This window comes from Struthio camelus, chromosome 5, assembly GCF_040807025.1.
Source record: "Struthio camelus isolate bStrCam1 chromosome 5, bStrCam1.hap1, whole genome shotgun sequence".
NCBI classification, from domain to species: domain Eukaryota; kingdom Metazoa; phylum Chordata; class Aves; order Struthioniformes; family Struthionidae; genus Struthio; species Struthio camelus.
Genome location: NC_090946.1, coordinates 5,774,500 through 5,794,610, shown reverse-complemented (window position 1 = coordinate 5,794,610; position 20,111 = coordinate 5,774,500). Strand labels below are relative to the sequence as shown.

The window sequence follows — 20,111 nt, the reverse complement described above, 5'->3', positions numbered from 1 at the left end:
ACAAACGGACGCAGGGAAAAGCACAAGGTCTGGGTTAGGAAGGGGCCGCTGCCTCCAGCACAGAGGGCTGCGGCGGCACCCCGAGGCTCTTTATTACGGGAGCAGGGAGGGCACGGCGCGGGCAGGCTGCGCGGGGTCCAGCGGTCACCGGTACAGGTAATCAGCCTGAATGTTGGCGGCGATTTCGGCCTCCCACTTGTCACCGTTGTTGAGCAGCTTCTCCTTGTTGTAGAGGAGCTCTTCGTGCGTCTCCGTCGAGAACTCAAAGTTGGGGCCCTGCCAGAAGCGGGACAGGAGAAGTTCTTCCTCGGGCTCGGCCTGACCTCTTGCCTCCCCTCACAGGAAAGGCTGGCTTTGGCCCTTCCCTCCCAGTTCCCCTTCCCACTCCAGCCCCCGGCCTCGTAGAGCACGGTCACTGTCCAGCTCCGCTGCCCGTCGTCGCTTTTGATGGCTCGGCTCCTCTGCTCGCAGCCGTGCGGAGGTGGCAAGCCGGGCTCCCCACTCACCTCCACGATGGCATCCACGGGGCAAGCCTCCTGGCAGAACCCACAGTAAATGCACTTGGTCATGTCGATGTCGTAGCGGGTGGTTCGGCGGCTGCCGTCCGCTCTGGGCTCTGCCTCGATGGTGATTGCCTGGCACGGAAGGGAAGGGACGAAGAAGGGACGCAGTCAGCTCCTGCTCCAGCCCAGGGAGGAGCAGCGCTCTCGGGAACACCACACCGAGCCAGCCTTGAGAAGGGGGAACCAGCCTGCCAGCTCCCCGCGGCCCAGCAGAGCCCTCAGACCCAGAGGGAGGAGGAGCAAGGTGCCAACGCAGGCTGGGTGCCCTGGGGAGAGGAGGAGGAGGAGGGGACTCCCCATGGACACTCACCTGGGCCGGACAGACAGCCTCGCAGAGTTTGCAGGCAATGCACCTCTCCTCCCCAGACGGGTAGCGGCGCAGCGCGTGCTCCCCGCGGAAGCGAGGGCTCAGCGGGCCCTTCTCAAAGGGGTAGTTGATAGTGGCCGGTTCCCGGAAGAGGTAGCTCAGAGTCATGGCCAGGCCTGGAGGGGGACGGAGAAAGGAGCTTACCGCCTGCTCAACGGCGGAAAGCGCTGGGCTCCTCACAGGACACCACACAAAGGCGGTCAAGAGGCTGGAGCACGGGACACACACAGAGAGGCCAGGGGAGCTCGGTTTGCTCAGCGGGCGGAAGAGCAGGTTATCGGCGCCTGCAAACCGCCTAACGGATAGTTACGGAAGAGCCTGGCTCCGTCTTCTCTCAGAGCTGCTCGGTGACAGGAAGAGGGGCAACACGCGCAAGTTGCAGCAAGGGAAGTTCCCATTAGATATTACGAGAAACGCTTCCCCACGAGGGCAGTCACACGCTGCAACACGGATCTCCATCCCTGGAGATACTCAAACTTGACCGGACACAGCCCTGAGACACCTGATCTAGCAAGACCCGTTACAAACAACGGGTTGAACCGGAGACTCCCAAAAGTCCTCTTCTGCCTCAGTTACATCCTGCACTGGACAACAACATGACAGCAGAGGCACGGCGTGCAACGTTACCATGGGGGTCTTCCATACCCCGTGGCGTGGCACTGCACTGCCACCACCTGCCGCAGGATGCGGGGCTCACCTCGGAAGAGCTCTGTCCACAGTAGGGTCTGAGCAGCCCGGTCAGTGATAGACTTGATGTCCATGGCTGGGTCCTGGACGTTGACATACTCTGCGAAGACAGAGACACCGTCCTCGCTCTGCCTGGAGCGTGGTGGGAAGGAGACGCACAGAGGCAGCCCTTGCAACGGGGGCCACGCAGGGACCGCTGGCACACCCCGAGGGAGCAGCTCACGACAGTACTCACTGTAGGACTGCCTGGGGGCAGCGGTGCTGAGCGGGCGCAAGTAGCACAGAGTGGCCGGCATGCCTAGCGGAGCAGAGAAGGGTCAGCGGCAACCCGAGTCGGAGGGGCGGAGCGGGGAAAGCTGGTGCCGCCAGCCCACGGCCCTTACCTGGGCGGGCAGCCCGGTACAGCAAGCGCAGCGCTGCCATGTCCAGTCCTGCAGCAGGGACAGCAGCCTGTCCCGTCACTCAGTGCCAGCCTTGTCCCCAGGCTGGCACCCACCGAGGTCCAGCTGGGAGGGAGCCAGCCACGCAGGCTCCGGACCAGCATGGGACCGAGGCGTCTTGGATCCCCCCACTTCCCACAAGGCCACACCGGTATCCTGCCCCCCACCCATCCACCAGAAGAGACCCAGATGTCCTGAGCTCCCCCGTGCCACCAGGCCCCCAGGCATCCTGCCTCCCCGCTCCCCACCAAGGCCCCCAGGCATCCTGAACCCCTGCTTCCCAGAGGTGTCTTGGCCCGCACCCCTCCACTACAAGAGACCCAGACATCCTGGGCTCCCCCTCAGCAAGGGGCCCTGGCGTCCTGCCCTCCCCCCCACACCCCGCAGGGGGCCCCGGTGTCCTGCCCCCCCCACACCCCGCAGGGGACCCAGGTGTCCTGCCCCCCCCAGGGGACCCAGGCGTCCTGTCCCCCCCCCCAGGGGACCCAGGTGTCCTGTTCCCCCCCACACACCCCGCAGCAAGGGGCCCCGGTGTCCTGTCCCCCCCCCAAAGGGGACCCAGGCGTCCTGTCCCCCCCCCAGGGGACCCAGGTGTCCTGTTCCCCCCACACACACCCCGCAAGGGGGCCCAAGCGTCCTGCCCTCCCCCCACACCCTACAGGGGACCCAGGCGTCCTGTTCCCCCTCCCCACAGGGGGCCCAGGCGTCCTGCCCTCCCCCCACCCCCACCCCGCAGGGGGCCCAGGCGTCCTGACACCCCCTCCCAGGGCCCAAGTGTCTCGACTACCCGCTTTCCAAGGGACCCAGGCGCCCTGATCGCCCCCCGCCCCGCTCCCCCGCGCCGCAAGTGTCCTCATCGCCGCCCCCCGCCGAGGGGCTCAGGCGTCCCGGCCCCCCCGCCCCTTACCTCCCCCCCCAAGGACCCAGGCGTCCTGACCCCTGGCCCGCCCCCTACGGCGAAGCGCGCAGGCGCGCTGGCCGGCGGCGCAGGCGCAGAACGGGCGGCAGCGGTCACGGGACCGGAGAGCGGGGAGGAGGGGGAAAGGGGGCGGAGCGGCTCCCCCCGCGCTGGCGGGCGGGGCCAGCGAGCGCTCAGCTCGCCTCTCATTGGCTGGTACTGCCCCAATGAGGGGCGGGGCGGAGCGGCGGGGCGGGGAGGGGGAACACGGGGAAAGGGGGGGGGCGGCGCCGGGGATTGGCTGCGGGGCGGGGCCGAGGGCAGCCGGAGGCGGGGCGGGGAGAGGGAACAGCGGGAGGGGAGGGGGACGGCGGCGGGGATTGGCTGCGCGGCGGGGCGGGGCGTGGCCGAGGGGTTGGGCGGGGCCGAGGGGCAGGGAGGGCGAACGGCGGCGGCGGGGCCGCGGGTTCGAGCCCGGGGTGGGGACGGTCAGCAAGCGAGTCGGGCGGCGGCGGCGGCGGCTCTTTATTGCGGGCGGTAGGCGGCGGGGGTGGCGGGTCAGAGGAGGGCGCAGGCGGCGGCGCGCTTGGTCTCGGCGGCGGCGCGGAGCAGCGGGAGGCGGCGGGCGGCGTAGGGCGGGTAGCGCGGGCCGTTGAGGGCCTCGCGGCCGGCGGCGCGCAGCAGCGCGGAGCGCGGGTGCGAGAAGGCCTCGAAGCTGAAGCGCCCGTGGTAGCGGCCCAGGCCGCTGGGCCCTGCGACACACGGCACCTCAGCACCGCCACCCCCCGACGGTGCCCTCAACCCACCCCGGGGGGACCGGAGGGGCTGGGGGACCGGGGAGGGGTCCGGGGGCCGGGGGGGGTCCGGGGGCCGGAGGGGCGTCAGGGCCCGCTGGCCTCATCCTACCGATGCCGCCGAAGGGCAGCGAGTTGAGCGTCATGTGCATCACGGTGTCGTTGGCGCAGAAGCCGCCGCTGCTCGTCCGCTCCAGCACCCGCTTCAGCACCTGGGGGTGGTGAGGTGGGTGAGGGCAGGGCGCCCCGCTCTGTCCCCCACCCATCGCCTCCCTCCTGCCGGCCAGGGCCGAGGCCGCCCCCCACCCCGGGGCGTCCCCGGGAAGGCGGGCCTGGCCCCGGACCCCCCGCTCATCGCCGTGCCTTCTTGCAGGAGGAGAAGGCGTAGAGGGCCAGCGGCCGCTCCCGGGCGTTGATGAAGGCGATGGCTTCGTCCACGTCGGCCACGGTGAGGACGGGCAGGACGGGCCCAAAGATCTCCTCCTGCATGACGGGGTCCTCCGGCCGCACGTCCACCAGCACCGTGGGAGCTGCGGAGAGGCGACAAGGCCGGGAAGAGCGAGGCGCGGTCTGGGCGGGCCGCGGGCCTCCGCCGCCAACGGCTTCGCTGCGTGCGGCAACGAGCGCCCGGTGCCCGGTAGGATCAGCCACCCAGGGCAGTGGTGGAGGGTCAGGTATGTGGGAGAGATCAGTTCAACCGCTCCTTCAAAGCCGCACGGAAAGCGGCTGGGAGCAGCCAGCAAAAAAGCCCTTTTGAGGATGGGGATATCGGGGCAAGTCCTGACTTCAGCTGAGATCTGTGGCCGAAACAAGTGACAACGCGGATGCGACCTCAAGGCAAAGCTGGCTTGGTGTCCACGGGGTGAGACAGCCCGGAAGAGGGGAGGAGAGCCGAGGCAAGAGCTGAGCTTTCGTAGCAGGGCCTCGCGCAACCTGAGCGTGAATACCAAACCCAGCACGTGCGGCCTGCGATGTGCCACGCTCTGTGGGAAAGCACCCACCGCGGCGGGGAGAGGGGCCCCGTCACCTCCACCAACGCTCCTGCCCCATGATGCAGTCCTGCGCCCTCACCGACGTAGCGCTCCTGCTCATCCGTCTGCCCTCCGATGGCCACGCGCCCGCTGCTCAGCAGAGCCCGCACCCGCTGGAATTGCTTGTCCCCCACGATGCGGGCAAAGTCGGGGGACTCCTGAGGGTTGGGGCCGTAAAACTCGGTGATGGCCTCACGCAGGGCCGGCAGCAGCTTCTCCCGCATCTCCACGCTGCACAGCACGTAGTCAGGCGCCACGCAGGTCTGTCCCGCGTTGAAGAAGCGCCCCCAGGCCACCCGCCTGGCCACGTTGTGCACCTCGCAGGTGTCAGACACGTAGCAGGGGTTCTTGCCCCCCAGCTCCAGCGTCACTGGCGTCAGGTGCTTGGCAGCGGCTGTCATAACGATCCTGCCCACGGAGGGGCTGCCTGAGGGCAGGGAGAGCAGCATGAGTGCCCAGCCCTGCAGCTCGCGCTCCTGGGGGCTGCGCCCTACACCGGCTCTCCTTCTGAGGGCTGGAGAAAGCTACCCCAGCCTGTCCCTCTCGGCTCTCACCCCCTGTGAGTGCAGCCAGGCTCTGAGATGGGAAAGCCCAGATCGCTGCCGGGCTTGCTGGGGTCTCTGGGGATGAGCTGGCCACCATTCTCACATCCCCATCTTGAAGAAGAAGGGCAGGGATGGGACGGGAGCATGGAGCCCAGGCCCCTGAGGACGTACCGGTGAAGAAGATGTAGTCGAATTTGTTCTCCAGCAGTTTGTTGGTCTCCTCCACGCCAGCTGTCACCACAGCAAAGCAGTCCTGCAACGCAGACAGCAGGGGAGTGCAGGGCCTGAGCCCGGCAGGAGCAGGGTAACCACATGGGGAGGGAGACACGCAGGCTGAGCATCGAGGCGTGGGGGTGTGGGGCTCAACCGACGGTGGCCATGAGAGGGTGGGTGCCGGGGAACAATCCCGCTACAGCCAATGGAGAGGAAGGGGGCCAGGACAGAGACATTTCCTACCTTGTCCAAGTAGCTGGGCAGCATCTCTGCCACTAACTTCTCCACTTCCTTGCTGATCTCGGAGGGTTTCATGACGACGCAGTTACCTACGGGACAGGGGTTCCCTCCCAGTAAGAACCTCACCCTTGGGGAGCACTGGGGGTGCTCCTTGGGGAGCACTGTCCGCGGTGCCCCTGCCTGCCCCACGGAGGACACCAGGCACCCCTCCACACTGAGGTCCTGGCACCTGGCGACCCCCAGGATGGGGGAAATGCAGCCCAGTCTCACCGGCAGCAATGGCCCCAATGAGGGGCACCAGGAGGAGGTTGATGGGGTAATTCCAGGGCGCAATGATGAGCACCACTCCATAGGGGTCCTTGCGGATGAAGGCTGAGTCCAGCTGTGTCACCTGGGGAGGGAAACATGGGGTGAGGAGCCCCCAGCTCCCATCCTGTGCCTCCCCAGCTCAGACCTGCCTGGCCACTGGCTCTTACCCAGTTCTTCTCCACATGTTCGTCCTTCATCCAGGAGCCCAGGTTGTTCAGTGCATAGTTGAGCTCGCTCCTGCAAATGGAGATCTCGGAGATCTCCACTTCAAAGGGGGGCTGGGGACACAGAGGAGGTCAGCGCAGCTCCCCTCCCCAACCAGAGGCACCGCTCCACAGCCACCCCATGGAGATGGTTGTCCTCCCAGCTGCAAGCACAGAGCCTCCTGGGTAGCCTTAAGCAAGGTGCTACCAGCTCTGGTGGGGCAGGACGCTGCTCCAGCAGGGCACCTATGTCATGGCACGATGGCATGTCTGCCGGGCCCTGCGCCACCCCGTGCCAGCAGGTTCTTTAGGCGTGACAGAGGTTCTTGCTTGAACATATATGTTTGGTAACTCGAGAGTTTCAGTTGCTCCGGATGGCCGCACAGTGTGGACACGGCTCCAGAGGCGGAGATGACAACAGAGGCCCCAAATTGCTCTCGGCAAAGGCTTCCCCAGGGCTAATTTATTCTATTTCTGTGCAGCCAAAAGGGAGTTGCCGTTTGTTTTCCCTCCCACACCCTAGGTATCCAAGGGCTTCCTCCAAAAGCTAACAGCAAAAAGCAAAGGCCACCAGCAAACAAGTGCCACCAGGAAATGCCTGGGAGGCTGCAAATCCAAAACGGTTAGAAAAAACGCTTTTTGTTGTGCTGTGCAAATAGCAAGCGAGGAGAAGGGCGGGAGGTTGGTGAGGTTGCCCAGTCGCCTCTGCAAGGACATGCCCAAACGTGCTTTGGGGGCTGAGAGGGTCAGCCAGGCTCTCGGTCCTTCACTGCCAGGGCACAGCTGCCCAGCACCTTTGGGTATGAGGCAGGTAGACTTGCCCGGCGGGATTCCTCTAGCTGAGGCCTGTGAGCACGAGTCCAGAGGGACGCGCTGGGCTGCAGGATCGTGGTCTCACCTTGCGCATGTCAGAGGCCAAGGCCTCCAGGATGTCCTGCTTCTTCTCCTCCAGGAAGCGGCCCAGGGCCTCCAGCTGGGCCACGCGGTACTCCACGGGCCGCGTCTTCCCCGAGAGCCAGGCCGCCCGCAGGCGGCTCACCAGCCCCGCGTAGGGGTTCATCCTGCGAGGGGTGCAAGGAGAGGGGTCCTGGGGTCCCATCCGGGGTAAGGAGACGTCACTGGCATTGAGTCAGAGGAGGGGGCTCGGACCCGACTAGGGGGTTAAATCCGGGGGCACCGTCTGGATGGCACTGCCACCCGCCCTCGCTGTTCCCCCCCCCCTGCACAGAGCGCCAGGTCTGACCCATGGATGGGCAAAAGCTGCCTCGTTTCCCTCTCCACCAGCCAGCAAGCGGCCGTGGGCTTGCGGTGCGGCGGGGAGCAGGACCCCCGCCCCTGGCACGGGCTGGACTGCAACCTAGGAGGGTGCAGACCGAGGAAGGAGCCAGCCCGACGCATCCCTCCGCTCTGCAGTGCGTCACGCCGGGCAGGACTTTGTTCTCGAGGGCCAACGGAGGGTGCAATTGATTGGTTTTGCTGTTTTGGTGAAGCACGTGAAAGCTCTACCTCCGTCGACCGCCAACCCGCCGCTCGAGGTTCGCCCGACCGGCTCGGCATCCGCCCCCCCCCCCCCCCCAAACCACCCGTCCAGACAGCCTTGTAGCGGGGACCGAGAGCCTTTGGAGGGCGACCAGCAGCAGGGTTTCCCGCGACAAGGTGGCGAGATGAGGGCCGAGCGGACTGGCAGAAAGGAGACGGAGAGCGGCTGGGAGGTGGAGGTGGGTAGGGAGGAACCCAGAAACGAGCCCTGCCGGAGCCGAAAGGAAACAACGACGACGACAACAAAAAAAAAGGGCAGAGCGGAGAGGGACGGCGCAGGCGGACGGCGACCCTGCAAGGGCTGCGGCTGGCGGCCCTCGTCCCCCCCCGCCCCACACACACACACACCCCAGGCCGCTGTGGGGCTCGTGCCTTACCTGGTCGCCTCCTCTGAGCTCCCTGCCTGCGCTCCGAGGAGGCGCCCGCGGGCTCCTGCCCTCCGGCTGCCTCACCTTGGCCTCGCTTTGCCAGGAAGCTGCCGAGCCGCAAGGTCTGAGCCGGCTAGACCAGCAAGAGCGACATGCCAGGCAAGAAAGACGAGGACAAGTCCCAGCTCGGACCCCAAACCAAACCCCTGGACGTAGAGGGCTCAGAAAGCCTCGAGGGGAGAGGACCCCGGGGGCTGGGAGGGGACAGCCCAGCGTCCGGAGGATTTGTTTTTTTTTTTTGGGGGGGGGGGCAGCTGCTGCCGCTGCAAGGGAGCCCCGAGGCTTCGGGGTCCCCCCCCCTCCCGCCCCGGTCACTCCCTCTGCAGCGCGCGGGGGCCCGGCGGTGCCCGCAGGGCGCGAGGGTAACCCCGGAGGGCCGGGCAGCGGAAGGGGAGGAGTGGGGCAGGCGGCGGGGCACGGGGAGGAGCGCGGGGTGTCTGGAGGCGCGGGGGGGGGGCAGGAGTCGTGTGAGACCGGGGGGGGTGTGGGGCGCTGGGCGACATTTGGGGCGGAGGCGTGTGGGGCACAAGACGGTGTGAGGCACAGGGAGGCGTGTGGGGCACAGGGAGGCATGGGGCACAAGATGCTTGTGGGGCACAGGGAGGCATGTGGGGCACAGGGAGGCATGTGGGGCACAAGGGGGTGTGTGGGGCACAGGGGTGTGTGGGGCACGGGGTGCCTGAGGGGCACAGGGAGGCATGTGGGGCACAGGGAGACGTGGGTCACAGGGAGGCATGTGGGGCACAGGATGCCTGTGGGGCAGAGGGAGGCATGTGGGGCACAGGGAGACGTGGGGCACAGGGAGATGTGGGGCGCAGGGAGGCATGTGGGGCAGAGGGAGGCATGTGGGGCACAAGGGGACGTGGGGCACAGGGCAGCATGTGGGGCACAGGGAGGCATGTGGGGCACAAGGGGGTGTGTGGGGCACAGGATGCCTGAGGGACACAGGGAGGTATGTGGGGCACAAGGGGGTGTGTGGGGCGCAGGATGCCTGTGGGGCACAGGGAGGCATGTGGGGCACAGGGAGGCATGTGGGGCACAAGGGGGTGTGTGGGGCACAGGATGCCTGAGGGACACAGGGAGGCATGTGGGGCACGGGGTGCCTGAGGGGCACAGGGAGGCATATGGGGCACAGGGAGATGTGGGGCACAGGGAGGCCTGTGGGGCACAAGGGAAGCATGGGGCACAAGGGATGCCTGTGGGGCACAGGGAGGCATGTGGGGCTCAGGGAGGCATGTGGGGCACAAGGGGGTGTGTGGGGCAGAGGGAGGCATGTGGGGCACAGGGCCGTGTGGGGCACAGGAGGCGCGTGGCGGGCGGGAGGGCCTTGGGGGCCGGGAGGAGCAGTAGGGAGGCTGGAGAGGCTTTGGCTGGGCAGTGCAAAGTGCTGTCAGAGCTTCGGGGACGTTTTCGGGGAGGAGAGCCGAGCACAGGACCCGTAAGAGAAGGGGCCTGCCAGAGACCCTCTAGCCGTTCTGAATTTCACCATTTCCTGCGGCGTCCTCAGTCTCCATGCGAAGCTCGCTGTGTTAAACGAGGCTGATATTAAAAAAAAAAAAAATTAGGGCGACAGCAGCTGTGCGAAACATCAGCTTTGCAACATAAGGGAAGGTACCTGCAAGAATTTCTAAGCTGGGGAAACCAGCCGAAGGCTGAAGCCTGGCGCGTGATCGTGCAGGTTTGGGGAGAGGGACAGAAGTGCTCCCTCTTCCCTGGTGGCTGCAGGCAGGGGAGCCCTGGCAAGCAGGAGGGGGGCCAGGAAAGGCAGCGCTTTCAGCATGGTATGGCAGAGAAGAGGCAGTGAGAGCTCCTCTTTTGTCCTTACCAACTCCAAACCGAGAAGTATTGTTTAGAGGATGCCCCCAGGGATGCTGGCGTCCTCATCTCCATAGCCAGAGATGCTGAAGGACCTAAAACGCTTGGTAAGTAAAACTGCTCTTGTTTCTTTGTCTTACACTCCTCTCTTGTAGCTGCCTCCAACATCCACTCTCAAGTTGCTGTTCTCTTTTCGTTCCAACCTTGAAAACATAAGTACCTTATCGATCGCGAAACCGTGCCTGGCAACAGATGATGTGGAAGGGAATCACTGCCAGATGTAGTACAGGAGCGGGAAGCAGCAGTGAGATGCTCACATCAGGTGAGCCGAGCTCTCCAGCTTCCATAATACAGAGACGACCAGAAAGACACAGCCGTGCTCTGAGCACCAGCTTCAGACGCGGTACACACTGACAACAGACCTCCCTCTGCACTGCCTGGCCTGCTCTAGCTCGGTGTCAGCCCAGGGTGAAGGACAGCTTGCTGGTCAAGGAAGGGGAGCAAGCTGGTGTGGCTTGGGCTCCTGGCACTGTCCCAACGGTCTGTGAGTCCCCGAGGGCAGCATCGGCCCCGCAGCCGGTGAGACTCCAAGCCTGGAGACAAGGAAACATCAAGGTGGCTCCAATGAGGTTGACGCAGTGCCCTGTGTACGGTGCCCTGGCAGGATTCACACCCCTTTCCAAGGATGGGTGAAGCTGCTGTTAGGAAGTGAAAGCTGGCTGGCTGGGAGCAAGCCAGGCAGGCGAGAGAGATGAAAATAAGGAAATCCAACTGTGTGCTGAAAATTGATGCAATAAAATTCTGTCAATCAATTTGAGCTGATCGGTCTTCCTGATAATATGCAAATCCCGGTTAAGTTGGTGAATTATTTTCAGTATCTCTCATGTCAGCAACCACAATGTGGAGCAAGGTCATTGGATGGTTATCACTGAGCTGAAGTGCAGAGTGGAATATAGGAACTATCCCAGGTTCTTGCATTTTTCCTTGTTGAGTGAAGCTCATCTGACCAAATGTGTGTCTTTCCATCATCTACACTCCTTCCTCTCCAAGGAAAGACATAAGCATTTCTTGTCAAGATTTTTTTCAACCTAAAGAGACATCCAGAATGGGACAGAAGAATCACAGCTCGGAAGTGCTGTTTCTCTCCTTTCACTAAAGAGTGAGCCCGCACAGCTCGGTTGGACGCAGATGGCTCTCTACAACATACATGTCTGCAATGGGGGCAGGTGAGTTCTGCCCTGGGTTCCTGCCCAGCTGTGGTTACAATATAGCCAGCTGCTGGCTGTGAGCAGGAAATAATGATCAATTTTCATAGTGGAGAGAGGAGGTCCACTATGGGACCACTGAGGAGGTCCCTGGAAGAGACTTGGGAAAAGGGCAAACCTGCGAATGACAAAGTTTGTTGCTGATCCCAAGATATTTTGACTAGTAGAGACACCCAGGCATGGGTATCCCATCTCCCCAGAGACCATGGCTCACCATGCCCAGCATGGCTCAGACACAAAGTTGTTGGGGCTGATCACATCTGGCTCACGGTTGGCCAATGGCAGGCAGGGCTGGGGAATTTGGACCTACCAATCCCACCAAATGGCAGTGAGGTCAACATTATGTGCATCAGGGTGCCATTTCCACAAAAGCCACCACTGCTTGTCCGCTCTAGCACCTGGTTCATCACCTGGAAAGGAAGCAGAGAAGGCGGATGTGAGACTCAGACCCTGTCCCCACACCTCGAGCTGCAGTTCTTCCCCCACGACCAAGACTGTCTGCTCTAACCGTGTTGGTGTCCATGGGGCACCAACGTGGTTGAACACATCTGCTGAGGTTCATGAGACAAGTAAAGCCCTCAGGTGCTGCCCCCAGGCAGCACTTGCCAGACATCAGCCAGCTCTACCACCAGCCCCTGCGTGCCCAGACCACAGTCTCTGAGAGCATCCTGCTCTCAGCCAGCAGGCACTGACCTGTTTCAGTCCCAGGTGAGGGTCTGATCACAGACTGAAGTCAGTCTGAGTTCACTGTGATCCTACTGATAACATCCAGAACTCAGTTAAAGATATCTAGAGTTCAGTTCAGGCTGTTCCCTGATGCAAAAGCAAGGAGCCCTGTTCCTGCTGCACAGCCCATGTCTTTGGAGGCCTGCTCAGCACTCACGGCCATGCTGGGAATTCCTGAGTGTGAGTGGCTATGCAGCCATGCCTGCCCTTATTATTTCTGTCTTGAGAAGGAGGAACAGCTGGTGCCAAGCACAAGTTCAAGGCATGGCCAGGGTTATCAGCAAGGTGCGAACTAGTTCTACAGCCCTGTTTTGCTTGCTCTCTCTTTCAGCCTATATATATACCACACCTTCTTATCAGAGGAGAAGACATATACAACCAGCAGCTGCTTATGAGTATTGATAAAATTAATGGCTTCTTCCACACTGGCTACTGTGATGATGGGCAGGATGGGCCCGAAGATCTCTTCTTGCATGGCAGGATCAGAGGGCTGCACATCCACCAGCACTGTGGGAGCTGCAGAAAAAAGAAACCAGAATTCGTCACCCATGCGCAGAGGTGGGAGATGTCACCTCGGTCCTCTCCCCATGAGCTGCCAAGTGCTTCTTCTAAGACAGGAGGTCCCACCAAGCTCCCAACTTTCCATGCAAACCTTCCCTATAAGTATCTTCCATCTAACACCTTCCCTTTGGTTGTGAGCTGCTCTCCAAAATCCAGGCCCACACCATGTATTCACAAGAATGAACGAACCCATATGAAGTTCAAGCTCAGATGTCCTCACCAAAGTAATGCTCCTGCTCTTCCGTCTGCCCTCCGATGGCCACGCGCCCGCTGCTCAGCAGAGCCCGCACCCGCTGGAATTGCTTGTCCCCCACGATGTGGGCAAAGTCGGGGGACTCCTGAGGGTTGGGGCCGTAAAACTCGGTGATGGCCTCACGCAGGGCCGGCAGCAGCTTCTCCCGCATCTCCACGCTGCACAGCACATAGTCAGGTGCCACGCAGGTCTGTCCCGCGTTGAAGAAGACCCCAGGCCACCCGCCTGGCCACGTTGTGCACCTCGCAGGTGTCAGACACGTAGCAGGGGTTCTTGCCCCCCAGCTCCAGTGTCACCGGCGTCAGGTGCTTGGCAGCGGCTGTCATAATGATCCTGCCCACGGAGGGGCTGCCTGAGGGCAGGGAGAGAGGTGTCACAGCAAGGATCCCACGGGCCTGGGCCCCGGGCTTCAGGGGAGCCAGGCCCAGTGGGAGACACATCAAGTCTCACCAGTTCCTCAAAAACATACGCCCCACATCCTCCACCCCATCCTGACACCCCATCCCCAACACAGCCCTCCCCAGCAGCTCTCGCCCCTTGCAGGGCCGGGAAGGGGGCCTTGGGCTTGCAGGCAGGCTGCTACCCTCCCTCTTTGGTGGGGAGGGTAAGTTGCAGCGAGGGACCGTCTGGTGGGACTCCTCTCCCAGTTTGCACAAGAAGCATCAACAGGGCTCAGCTCTGGCCCTTGGCACATACCAGTGAAGAAGATGTAGTCAAACTTGTTCTCCAGCAGTTTGGTGGTTTCCTCCACACCGGCAGTCACCACAGCAAAGCAGTCCTGCAGTGTAAGAGGAAGGGTCCCAACCCCTCTGTGAGCACCTGCTTAGCCCACTCTGCCCCCGTCCCAACAAAGAGCATCCAGGGTTGCTGGGCATGGGGACGTTGGCTGAGAGTGGAGGAAGTGGGCATGAGCAGTGCCTGGGAACAGGAGGCAGCTACGGTGCCGGTACGTGCAAGGCAGGCACAGGGCCTGCCATGCACAGGGCACAGCTCAACTTGCAGGGCTTGGGAACGCCATGGCACAGGGACAGGGACAGGGACAGAGACAGAGACAAGGACAGGGAGTGCTTCTTACATTGTCCAGGTAGCAGGGCAGGGCTTCAGCCACCAGTCTCTCGATGTTCTTGGTCGTCTCCGAGGGTTTGACAATGACACAGTTACCTGGGGGGAGGCAAGCAGGACATCAGAGCAGCGACACACTCACAGACACTAGCCCAGAGTGGAGACGAGCCACCCAGACAGACCCCCTCCCCGATGCCTGGCACTGCCACCACCATGGGCTGGATCCTCCAGGCCAGAGGAAGGCTTTGGCTCTGGCGCAGCTCACTCACCAGCGGCAATGGCCCCGATGAGGGGCACAAAGAAGAGGTGGATGGGGTAATTCCAGGGGGCGATGATGAGCACCACCCCATAGGGGTCCTTGCGGATGAAGGCTGAATCCAGTTGCGTGACCTGTGAGAAAGGCCACAGCATCAGCAACGCTCTTTTCAGGACAGTTGCAGAACAGCACAACTGTCTCCATACATTGGTCTTGCTACACACAACCCCTCCATCCCACACAGCTCAGCTTAGCAACTGCGTATCCTTTTCCCCCTTCTCTTCCTCTTCTTTCCTCTTACCAGGTTCTTCTCCACGTGCTCATCCTTCATCCAAGTGCCCAGCTTGTTAAGGGTGTCATTGAGCTCGTTCTTGCACAAGAGGATCTCAGAGAACTCTGCTTCGTAGGGCGGCTGGGGACACAGAGCACCACCCACACCACCTCCACGTGAGACGGAGCACAGAGGCAATTCTTGCAGTTACCCTGCATTTTTTACCCATGATTCAGGGACGCGAGCCCCTCACATGCTGGCCTGCAGTGTGGTTAGCATGCGTGCTGCTCTCAGCCCTGAGCTGCGTGGTGCTGCCAGCTGCAACGATGAGGGGCTGAACCCCACCGCTTGTTTGTGGTGTGCGGGGTTGGTGAGCTCTGCAATGCTGTTGCGATATCACTGGGCCAGTCCTAACCCAGTTCTCCTGGCTCTCTCTGCAAGAACCTGCCTGTGGCAGGGTTTACCTTGTTTTTCAGGATCTGTCAGAGATCAGCTCAGTTAAGAACATCAAAGGTAGCCAGATAAACAACAACAAAGAAGAGCATAAGGGATGACTCCCCGCACTATTCCTCAAGTTGCCTGGCTTTGAATAGGTGACACAATAGGTGTCATTGGCATGAATATAGTGCCAACTCTGAGGCACAGTTCTGCCAGCAGCTTCTTAGCGCTAAATCAAAAGGGAACCCCCACAATACTTATCCTTTAAGGCACAATCATGTTTCCTCTTCCCCAGGGGCACGCTGGAAGATGAGGTGGACAGTGTCCAATGGGGAAATGGCAGATTCAAAGGATACAGCCATTGGGTCAGGTGGGATTTCAAAACTGGGAAGGAGATAGGGCAGAAAAGAGAGCATCTCGATTGTGTTTGTGCGGTCTTTTGGTAGAGTGAGCTGAGAAAGCAGAGGAGGAGATCCAACCACTGAGCCTAGGAAGCACGGAGAAAAGCAAAGCAGAGCTAATGGGCTTCAAGATGCTATTGTTACTGTGTTCAAAAGGGGGACTAGGTAAATCATGAGGGAAGGGAGTCTGAAGGGAAGTGGGAAGAGTTAAGGGATTGTGGCAGGTTCTTAGCAGGACAATGGGCAAGGTGCAGAGCAACCCGGGAAGGGTAAGCACAGACAGACAGGCTGGGCTGTCGTTCCCTCAACTAGGGGCAGACCCCAGGGAAAGATTACCAGGAGGGGAGCCAGGCTGGGCAAAGACAGAGGAGAATAAACAGCATGACCACACTGGGACAAAATCCGAGTTTTGGAGATACAAATTAGACACATCTGGGAAAGGGTGCAGAGGGGAGCAAGAAATGGCTCCACGTGATGCTGGGAAAAGTAAGACTAAGAAAAGGGCAGGTCTGCTACTCCAGAGAGAAAATAGATGACGTGAGTAGACCATGGCATTGAATGTTTTGTTCAGCTTCAGTGTTCATTGAAAAAGGGAACTGCAGCTGGCTGATCAAGCACAGCTGGCACTATAAATAATTATCAGCCTGCTGAAGAGAAGAACAGGTCAGTGAGTATTTACACAAGCTAAATGTCTTCAGATCAGCTAGACCTGATGGGTTTCATCCAAGGGATGCAGCAAACCAGCTGAAGCAGGCTCAGAGGCATTCACTCTTCTGAAAAGGGAGGGTGGGAGAGAGTCTAGGCCAGAAAAGGCCATGCCTGGGACATCATTTAAAGAAATGGAAGAAGGAAGACGCAGGAACCCAAAGACCCTGCAGACCCCAGAAGAATATTGCAGTACATATCCTACATGTCCTCTATAAGAAAAGGGATGGACAATAGCCAGAACACCCTCATCAGACTCATCTGATTTCCTCATAAGACAGCACAAATCCCTGTCTTGGTAAGGGAGAAGCGATAGGCATTCATGTATCTCATTTTCCATTTCATGGGGATTGGGATGCTACAGGAAGTTCTCATCACTGCGGTACCACAATGCTATCCTTAAACCCATGGCATTTAGTCTGGAGTGTGCCTGCGCTTCTTGCCATGGAAAGAAGACAGTACTGCTGCAAACATTTCAGAAAAATCCCTCGTGGTCTGCAGAGGAGAGGTAGCAATTCATGGTACATTGGCTCTTCCCGTAGAAAAGCTAGCGATTAGCAAACGAAGCTAGCATACTTAAAGGAAGCAAAAAGAGTTGCTTCATCCCCAAATGTGCAGTTAAGCTGTGTCTTAATAACACTTGCCTCAGGGCATTGCAGGTGGTGAAAGTTTACATGGGTTCAGGGGAAGATCGGATAAGGTCATGGAAGAGGAATCCATGACCTAGGCTCTCAGTACTAAATATATAGAAACTGAGTCTAGCTCAGGAAGTTTCCGAGAAACAAACTCTGAGAGGCTGGGAGAATATTTGAAAGTATCATACATAATTGCCCTGTTTCTAAGCATCCTTCTGTGAGGGCTGGGCTAGGCAGACCTTTGATCTCACTCAATACACCATCCTTAACGTTCATATACAAGCTGGGGGAACTTTGCTAAGCTGCAACTATTACCAGTGGCTTGGCCATAACCCTGAGCGAGGAGCTGCCAACCTGGACTTGGTAGGGGCGGATGCAGAGAAAACCATGTCCTGCAATTACCAGGAAAAAAAAAAAAAGTGACTGTACTGCCTTGAAATAGTTAATAAAAAAGGTGTTGTTCACTCCAGAACAGAGCTGGAGTTGCAGAAGCACTTGGCAAAGTTGTGTCACGCAGCAGCATCAAGTTCTCGGCAACATGGTACTGCACAGAGGCCGGTCTCTAGAAAATCATATGTTTTAAGTAGCTTCGTCCTGTTGTGATTTAGGTCATTAAAAGGCCCTGGTCCAAAGCATTCTTACTTGGTTTACCAAAAAGGGTTTCAGAGATGGGGTTTTTTTTTGTCAAATGGTGGAGGGAGCGTCTGTCTGGGACCAGCTGAAAGGCAGCAGCACTATGCATGGGCGATGTCTCCCAAGTTCAGGGTCTGAGGCTTCCCAGCAAAAGTATGTGTCAGGCTATAGCCCACGTTTGGATACAAAAAGCACTAGGATCACAGAAGCAAGTGGAAAATGGAGGAAAACGTAGCACACGTTTCCTGAATGCCATCAAGCCTTGGTCTCATTCTCCTTTTGGCACAATAGCTGGCTGCTTAAAAATGGCTAAATGATCCAGATCTTGTCTATCCAGATCTCGATAAAGGACCGAGAGGCTGTCAAAAGGGAAATTATGAACTAAGATGGAGAACAAAAGATTGTTACGAGCCTCATATGATGCACAAGGACCTGGCTGTGGAAAAACAAGTTGTTCCAAAAGGGGAAACTACTCACCTTGTGGGGCTTGAGCTTTTTGAGGGCTCACAAAGAAGCAGGGGATGGGTCTGATGTGACTCTTTCGTTAGTGACCCTGACATATACGTGATAAAGGGAGCAAAGAGGCAAGGGGGCGACCCAAAGCCAGGAGGCACAGTCAGTGCTGTGCAGATCCAGGCTAGGAGACCTGCAGCCCTGTGTAACCACGAAGAATAGAGAGGGGACGACATTCAACAGAAAGCCCAAAATAGGAAAAGGGTGGCAAGAGTTTGTGCTCCTCGGAGGTCCACCTGGCCAGAGAAGAGGTGAGCTGAGGCTAATGAGTTTGGGAACAGGGAGGAAGGCCAATGTGTCCAGATGCCTGCTCCAACCCCTCACATCCTGAGCTGCTGGGGCTGGTTGGGGCTGAGGGGAGCCCTGATGTCAGGTCCATCCTGAGATTCATGGGTGAGGGATGGCAAAAGGGCTGGGGATGAGAGCAGGGATTGTCTGATCTCCAAGCCAAGCGGCTGTGCCAAGCCAGCCGGGCTCGTGTAGCACTGACGGGTGCAGCTGCTCTCACCCAAAACGGGGGATGAGCTTTTGGTGTGGTGGGCTGGGACACGCTCCACGCAGCGCACAGCCCGGTCTCGTCCCACTCACAGGACACGCGCACCACCAAGGCCTGCCCAGCACCGGGAAGAACCACCGAATGGGTGGGGAAACCTCGGTAGGTGCAGGACATGGTCCCCCCAGAGTTTGTGGAGAGCTGTGCAGCCTGGGACCCAGCCGTGCAGGCTGGGACCTGTCTGGGTCTGATCTGACCTGACCTGACTGGGCTCTGCCCAGCGCCCCGTGCCTGCACTCAGCTGGATGCAGAACTCTGATGGGGTGGGAAGGGGGACACAGGACCCCAAAACTGTCCCCCCCACCATGCCCACTGCTTGCACCCAACAAGGCGAGACCCTGATGAGGGGATCCCCGTGCCCGCTCCTGCCTCCACCCAGCCCCTCACCTTGCGCATGTCCGAGGCTGTGGCCTCCAGGATGTCCTGCTGCTTCTCCTCCAGGAAGCGGCCCAGGGCCTCCAGCTGGGCCACGCGGTACTCCACGGGCCGCGTCTTCCCCGAGAGCCAGGCCGCCCGCAGGCGGCTCACCAGCCCCGCGTAGGGGTTCCCACTGTGGGAAGGCGGGCGTCAGAGGGAGCCCTGGCCCCACGCGCTGTCCCAGCCCCTGCCGCTCCGGCTGACGAGGGAGAGGAGCTCCACGTCTCCCCAGCCCCTGCCCCGTGGCCAAGCCGGAGCCCGGAGGAGCCCTTGAGAGAGGGCAGCGAGTCCGCACACCTGGGTCCTCCCCCCCCCCCCCGGCTGCCAGGAGCAAGAGCCCCTTGCGTACCCCGTGCCTTGACTCCCTTCTGCCCCTGCCCTTCACGCTCACCTCGTGCCACTGCGGTCGGCGCTGCCCTTCCCGCTGCCTCTCTCAGCCCCGGTGCTGCTGCCAGCGGAGCTGCTCTTGCCGTAGGAGTCCAGGAGTCGTTGGCCGGGCACCTCAAGGGGCTGCTGCATGCCGAGATGCGAGGAGGAGCTGCTGACCTCGATGGTGGCCCCCGGCGGGGGAGGCACGGCGTAGGTGACGCCGGGGCTGCCCGCGGGTTGGGGCTGCCGCCTGATGCCTGCCTCCAGCTGGTGCAGCTCAGGACGCCCAGAGAAACGCGTCCTGGCGGAGCGTGACCGTGGGCAGCTCGACTCCCCCCCGGCTGCTGCAGAGGCCGAGGGTGGGCTGCGGGGAGGCTGCGGCGCCGCCAGCTTCCTGCTCCCCTTGGAGCCTCTTCCCCATCTTCTCCTTCCCCTCCTTGCGCTGAGTCAGCACCGGCTCTGCCCCAGCCCAAACCCCTGGCGATGCAAAACACGCACCAACAACCGGGTCTGGCGAGGGGCGCTGAGACCTCCCCCCCGCCCCAACATCAGCCTCCCCCAACGCTTCTCTGTGCCCCACGCGCCATTCCTCGAGGGACCCCCCGCCCCAGGCAGGGGAGAGGCCTTCAGCCAGCTCTGCCAGCCCCCTTCCGCCCGCTTGGGCTGGAGACATCCCCCCACAGCGGGGCATTCCTGCTGACAGGGGTCCGAGATGCCCCCCCAGCCCCTCAGCATCCTTCCTGGGGGCCTGGGTGTAGGTAGGCAAGAGGAGCAGGCGCTGCCACAGCTCAGGGCACCCTGGCTCTTCACGCTGTGGGGCAGTCCTACCCGGTCTTGCCTGGGTGCCTGGGTGGCCACAGGGTATCGCAGCAGGGTGCCCTCTCGGGGCTGCACCCCAGGCTCCTCTCCATGCCATTGCCTGGGGAGCAGGAGGCGAGGAGAGCCGGCAGCTCTCCAGGGCTTAGCTACAGCAGTTCCTTC

At 61.0% G+C, this 20,111-nt stretch overlaps 2 protein-coding genes and 2 long non-coding RNA genes across 8 annotated transcripts; 2 read left to right on the top strand and 2 right to left on the bottom strand.

Annotated features, from left to right (window-relative positions):
* Nucleotides 1-28: 28 nt before the first annotated feature.
* LOC104149103 (aldehyde dehydrogenase family 3 member B1) lies at nucleotides 29-8,494 on the bottom strand. Of its 4 annotated transcripts, none has more exons than XM_068944375.1 (16): nucleotides 8,207-8,494; nucleotides 7,874-8,037; nucleotides 7,189-7,351; nucleotides 6,255-6,365; nucleotides 6,049-6,169; nucleotides 5,782-5,867; nucleotides 5,497-5,578; nucleotides 4,821-5,207; nucleotides 4,113-4,279; nucleotides 3,862-3,961; nucleotides 2,001-2,048; nucleotides 1,853-1,915; nucleotides 1,628-1,717; nucleotides 874-1,046; nucleotides 507-635; nucleotides 29-276 (listed from the first exon to the last, which is right to left on the bottom strand). In XM_068944375.1, exons 3-16 carry the CDS (start codon nucleotides 7,348-7,350, stop codon nucleotides 145-147), a joined length of 1,851 nt encoding a protein of 616 aa, XP_068800476.1. In that variant the 5' UTR covers nucleotide 7,351; nucleotides 7,874-8,037; nucleotides 8,207-8,494; the 3' UTR covers nucleotides 29-144. The 4 variants fall into 4 exon arrangements, with proteins under 4 accessions (XP_068800476.1, XP_068800477.1, XP_068800479.1 ...); XM_068944376.1 differs by having other exon boundaries at nucleotides 7,874-7,995; XM_068944378.1 differs by having other exon boundaries at nucleotides 7,874-7,970.
* Nucleotides 2,995-4,579, top strand: LOC138067380 (uncharacterized). The gene is made up of 2 exons (XR_011141242.1): nucleotides 2,995-3,492; nucleotides 4,123-4,579. It is a non-coding gene; the product is annotated as an uncharacterized lncRNA (long non-coding RNA).
* Nucleotides 8,495-8,792: 298 nt separating the features above from the next.
* LOC104149105 (uncharacterized) lies at nucleotides 8,793-10,889 on the top strand. Of its 2 annotated transcripts, none has more exons than XR_695281.2 (2): nucleotides 8,793-10,179; nucleotides 10,290-10,889. It is a non-coding gene; the product is annotated as an uncharacterized lncRNA (long non-coding RNA). The 2 variants fall into 2 exon arrangements; XR_011141241.1 differs by having other exon boundaries at nucleotides 10,252-10,889.
* Nucleotides 10,890-11,167: 278 nt separating this feature from the next.
* LOC104149106 (aldehyde dehydrogenase family 3 member B1-like) lies at nucleotides 11,168-19,588 on the bottom strand. The gene is given in 10 exon segments (XM_068944391.1): nucleotides 11,168-11,747; nucleotides 12,413-12,579; nucleotides 12,845-13,089; nucleotides 13,091-13,229; nucleotides 13,574-13,655; nucleotides 13,953-14,038; nucleotides 14,209-14,329; nucleotides 14,497-14,607; nucleotides 18,732-18,894; nucleotides 19,153-19,588. Coding segments are annotated over 10 exon segments (1,398 nt in total). The 5' UTR covers nucleotides 19,281-19,588; the 3' UTR covers nucleotides 11,168-11,591.
* Nucleotides 19,589-20,111: the final 523 nt, after the last annotated feature.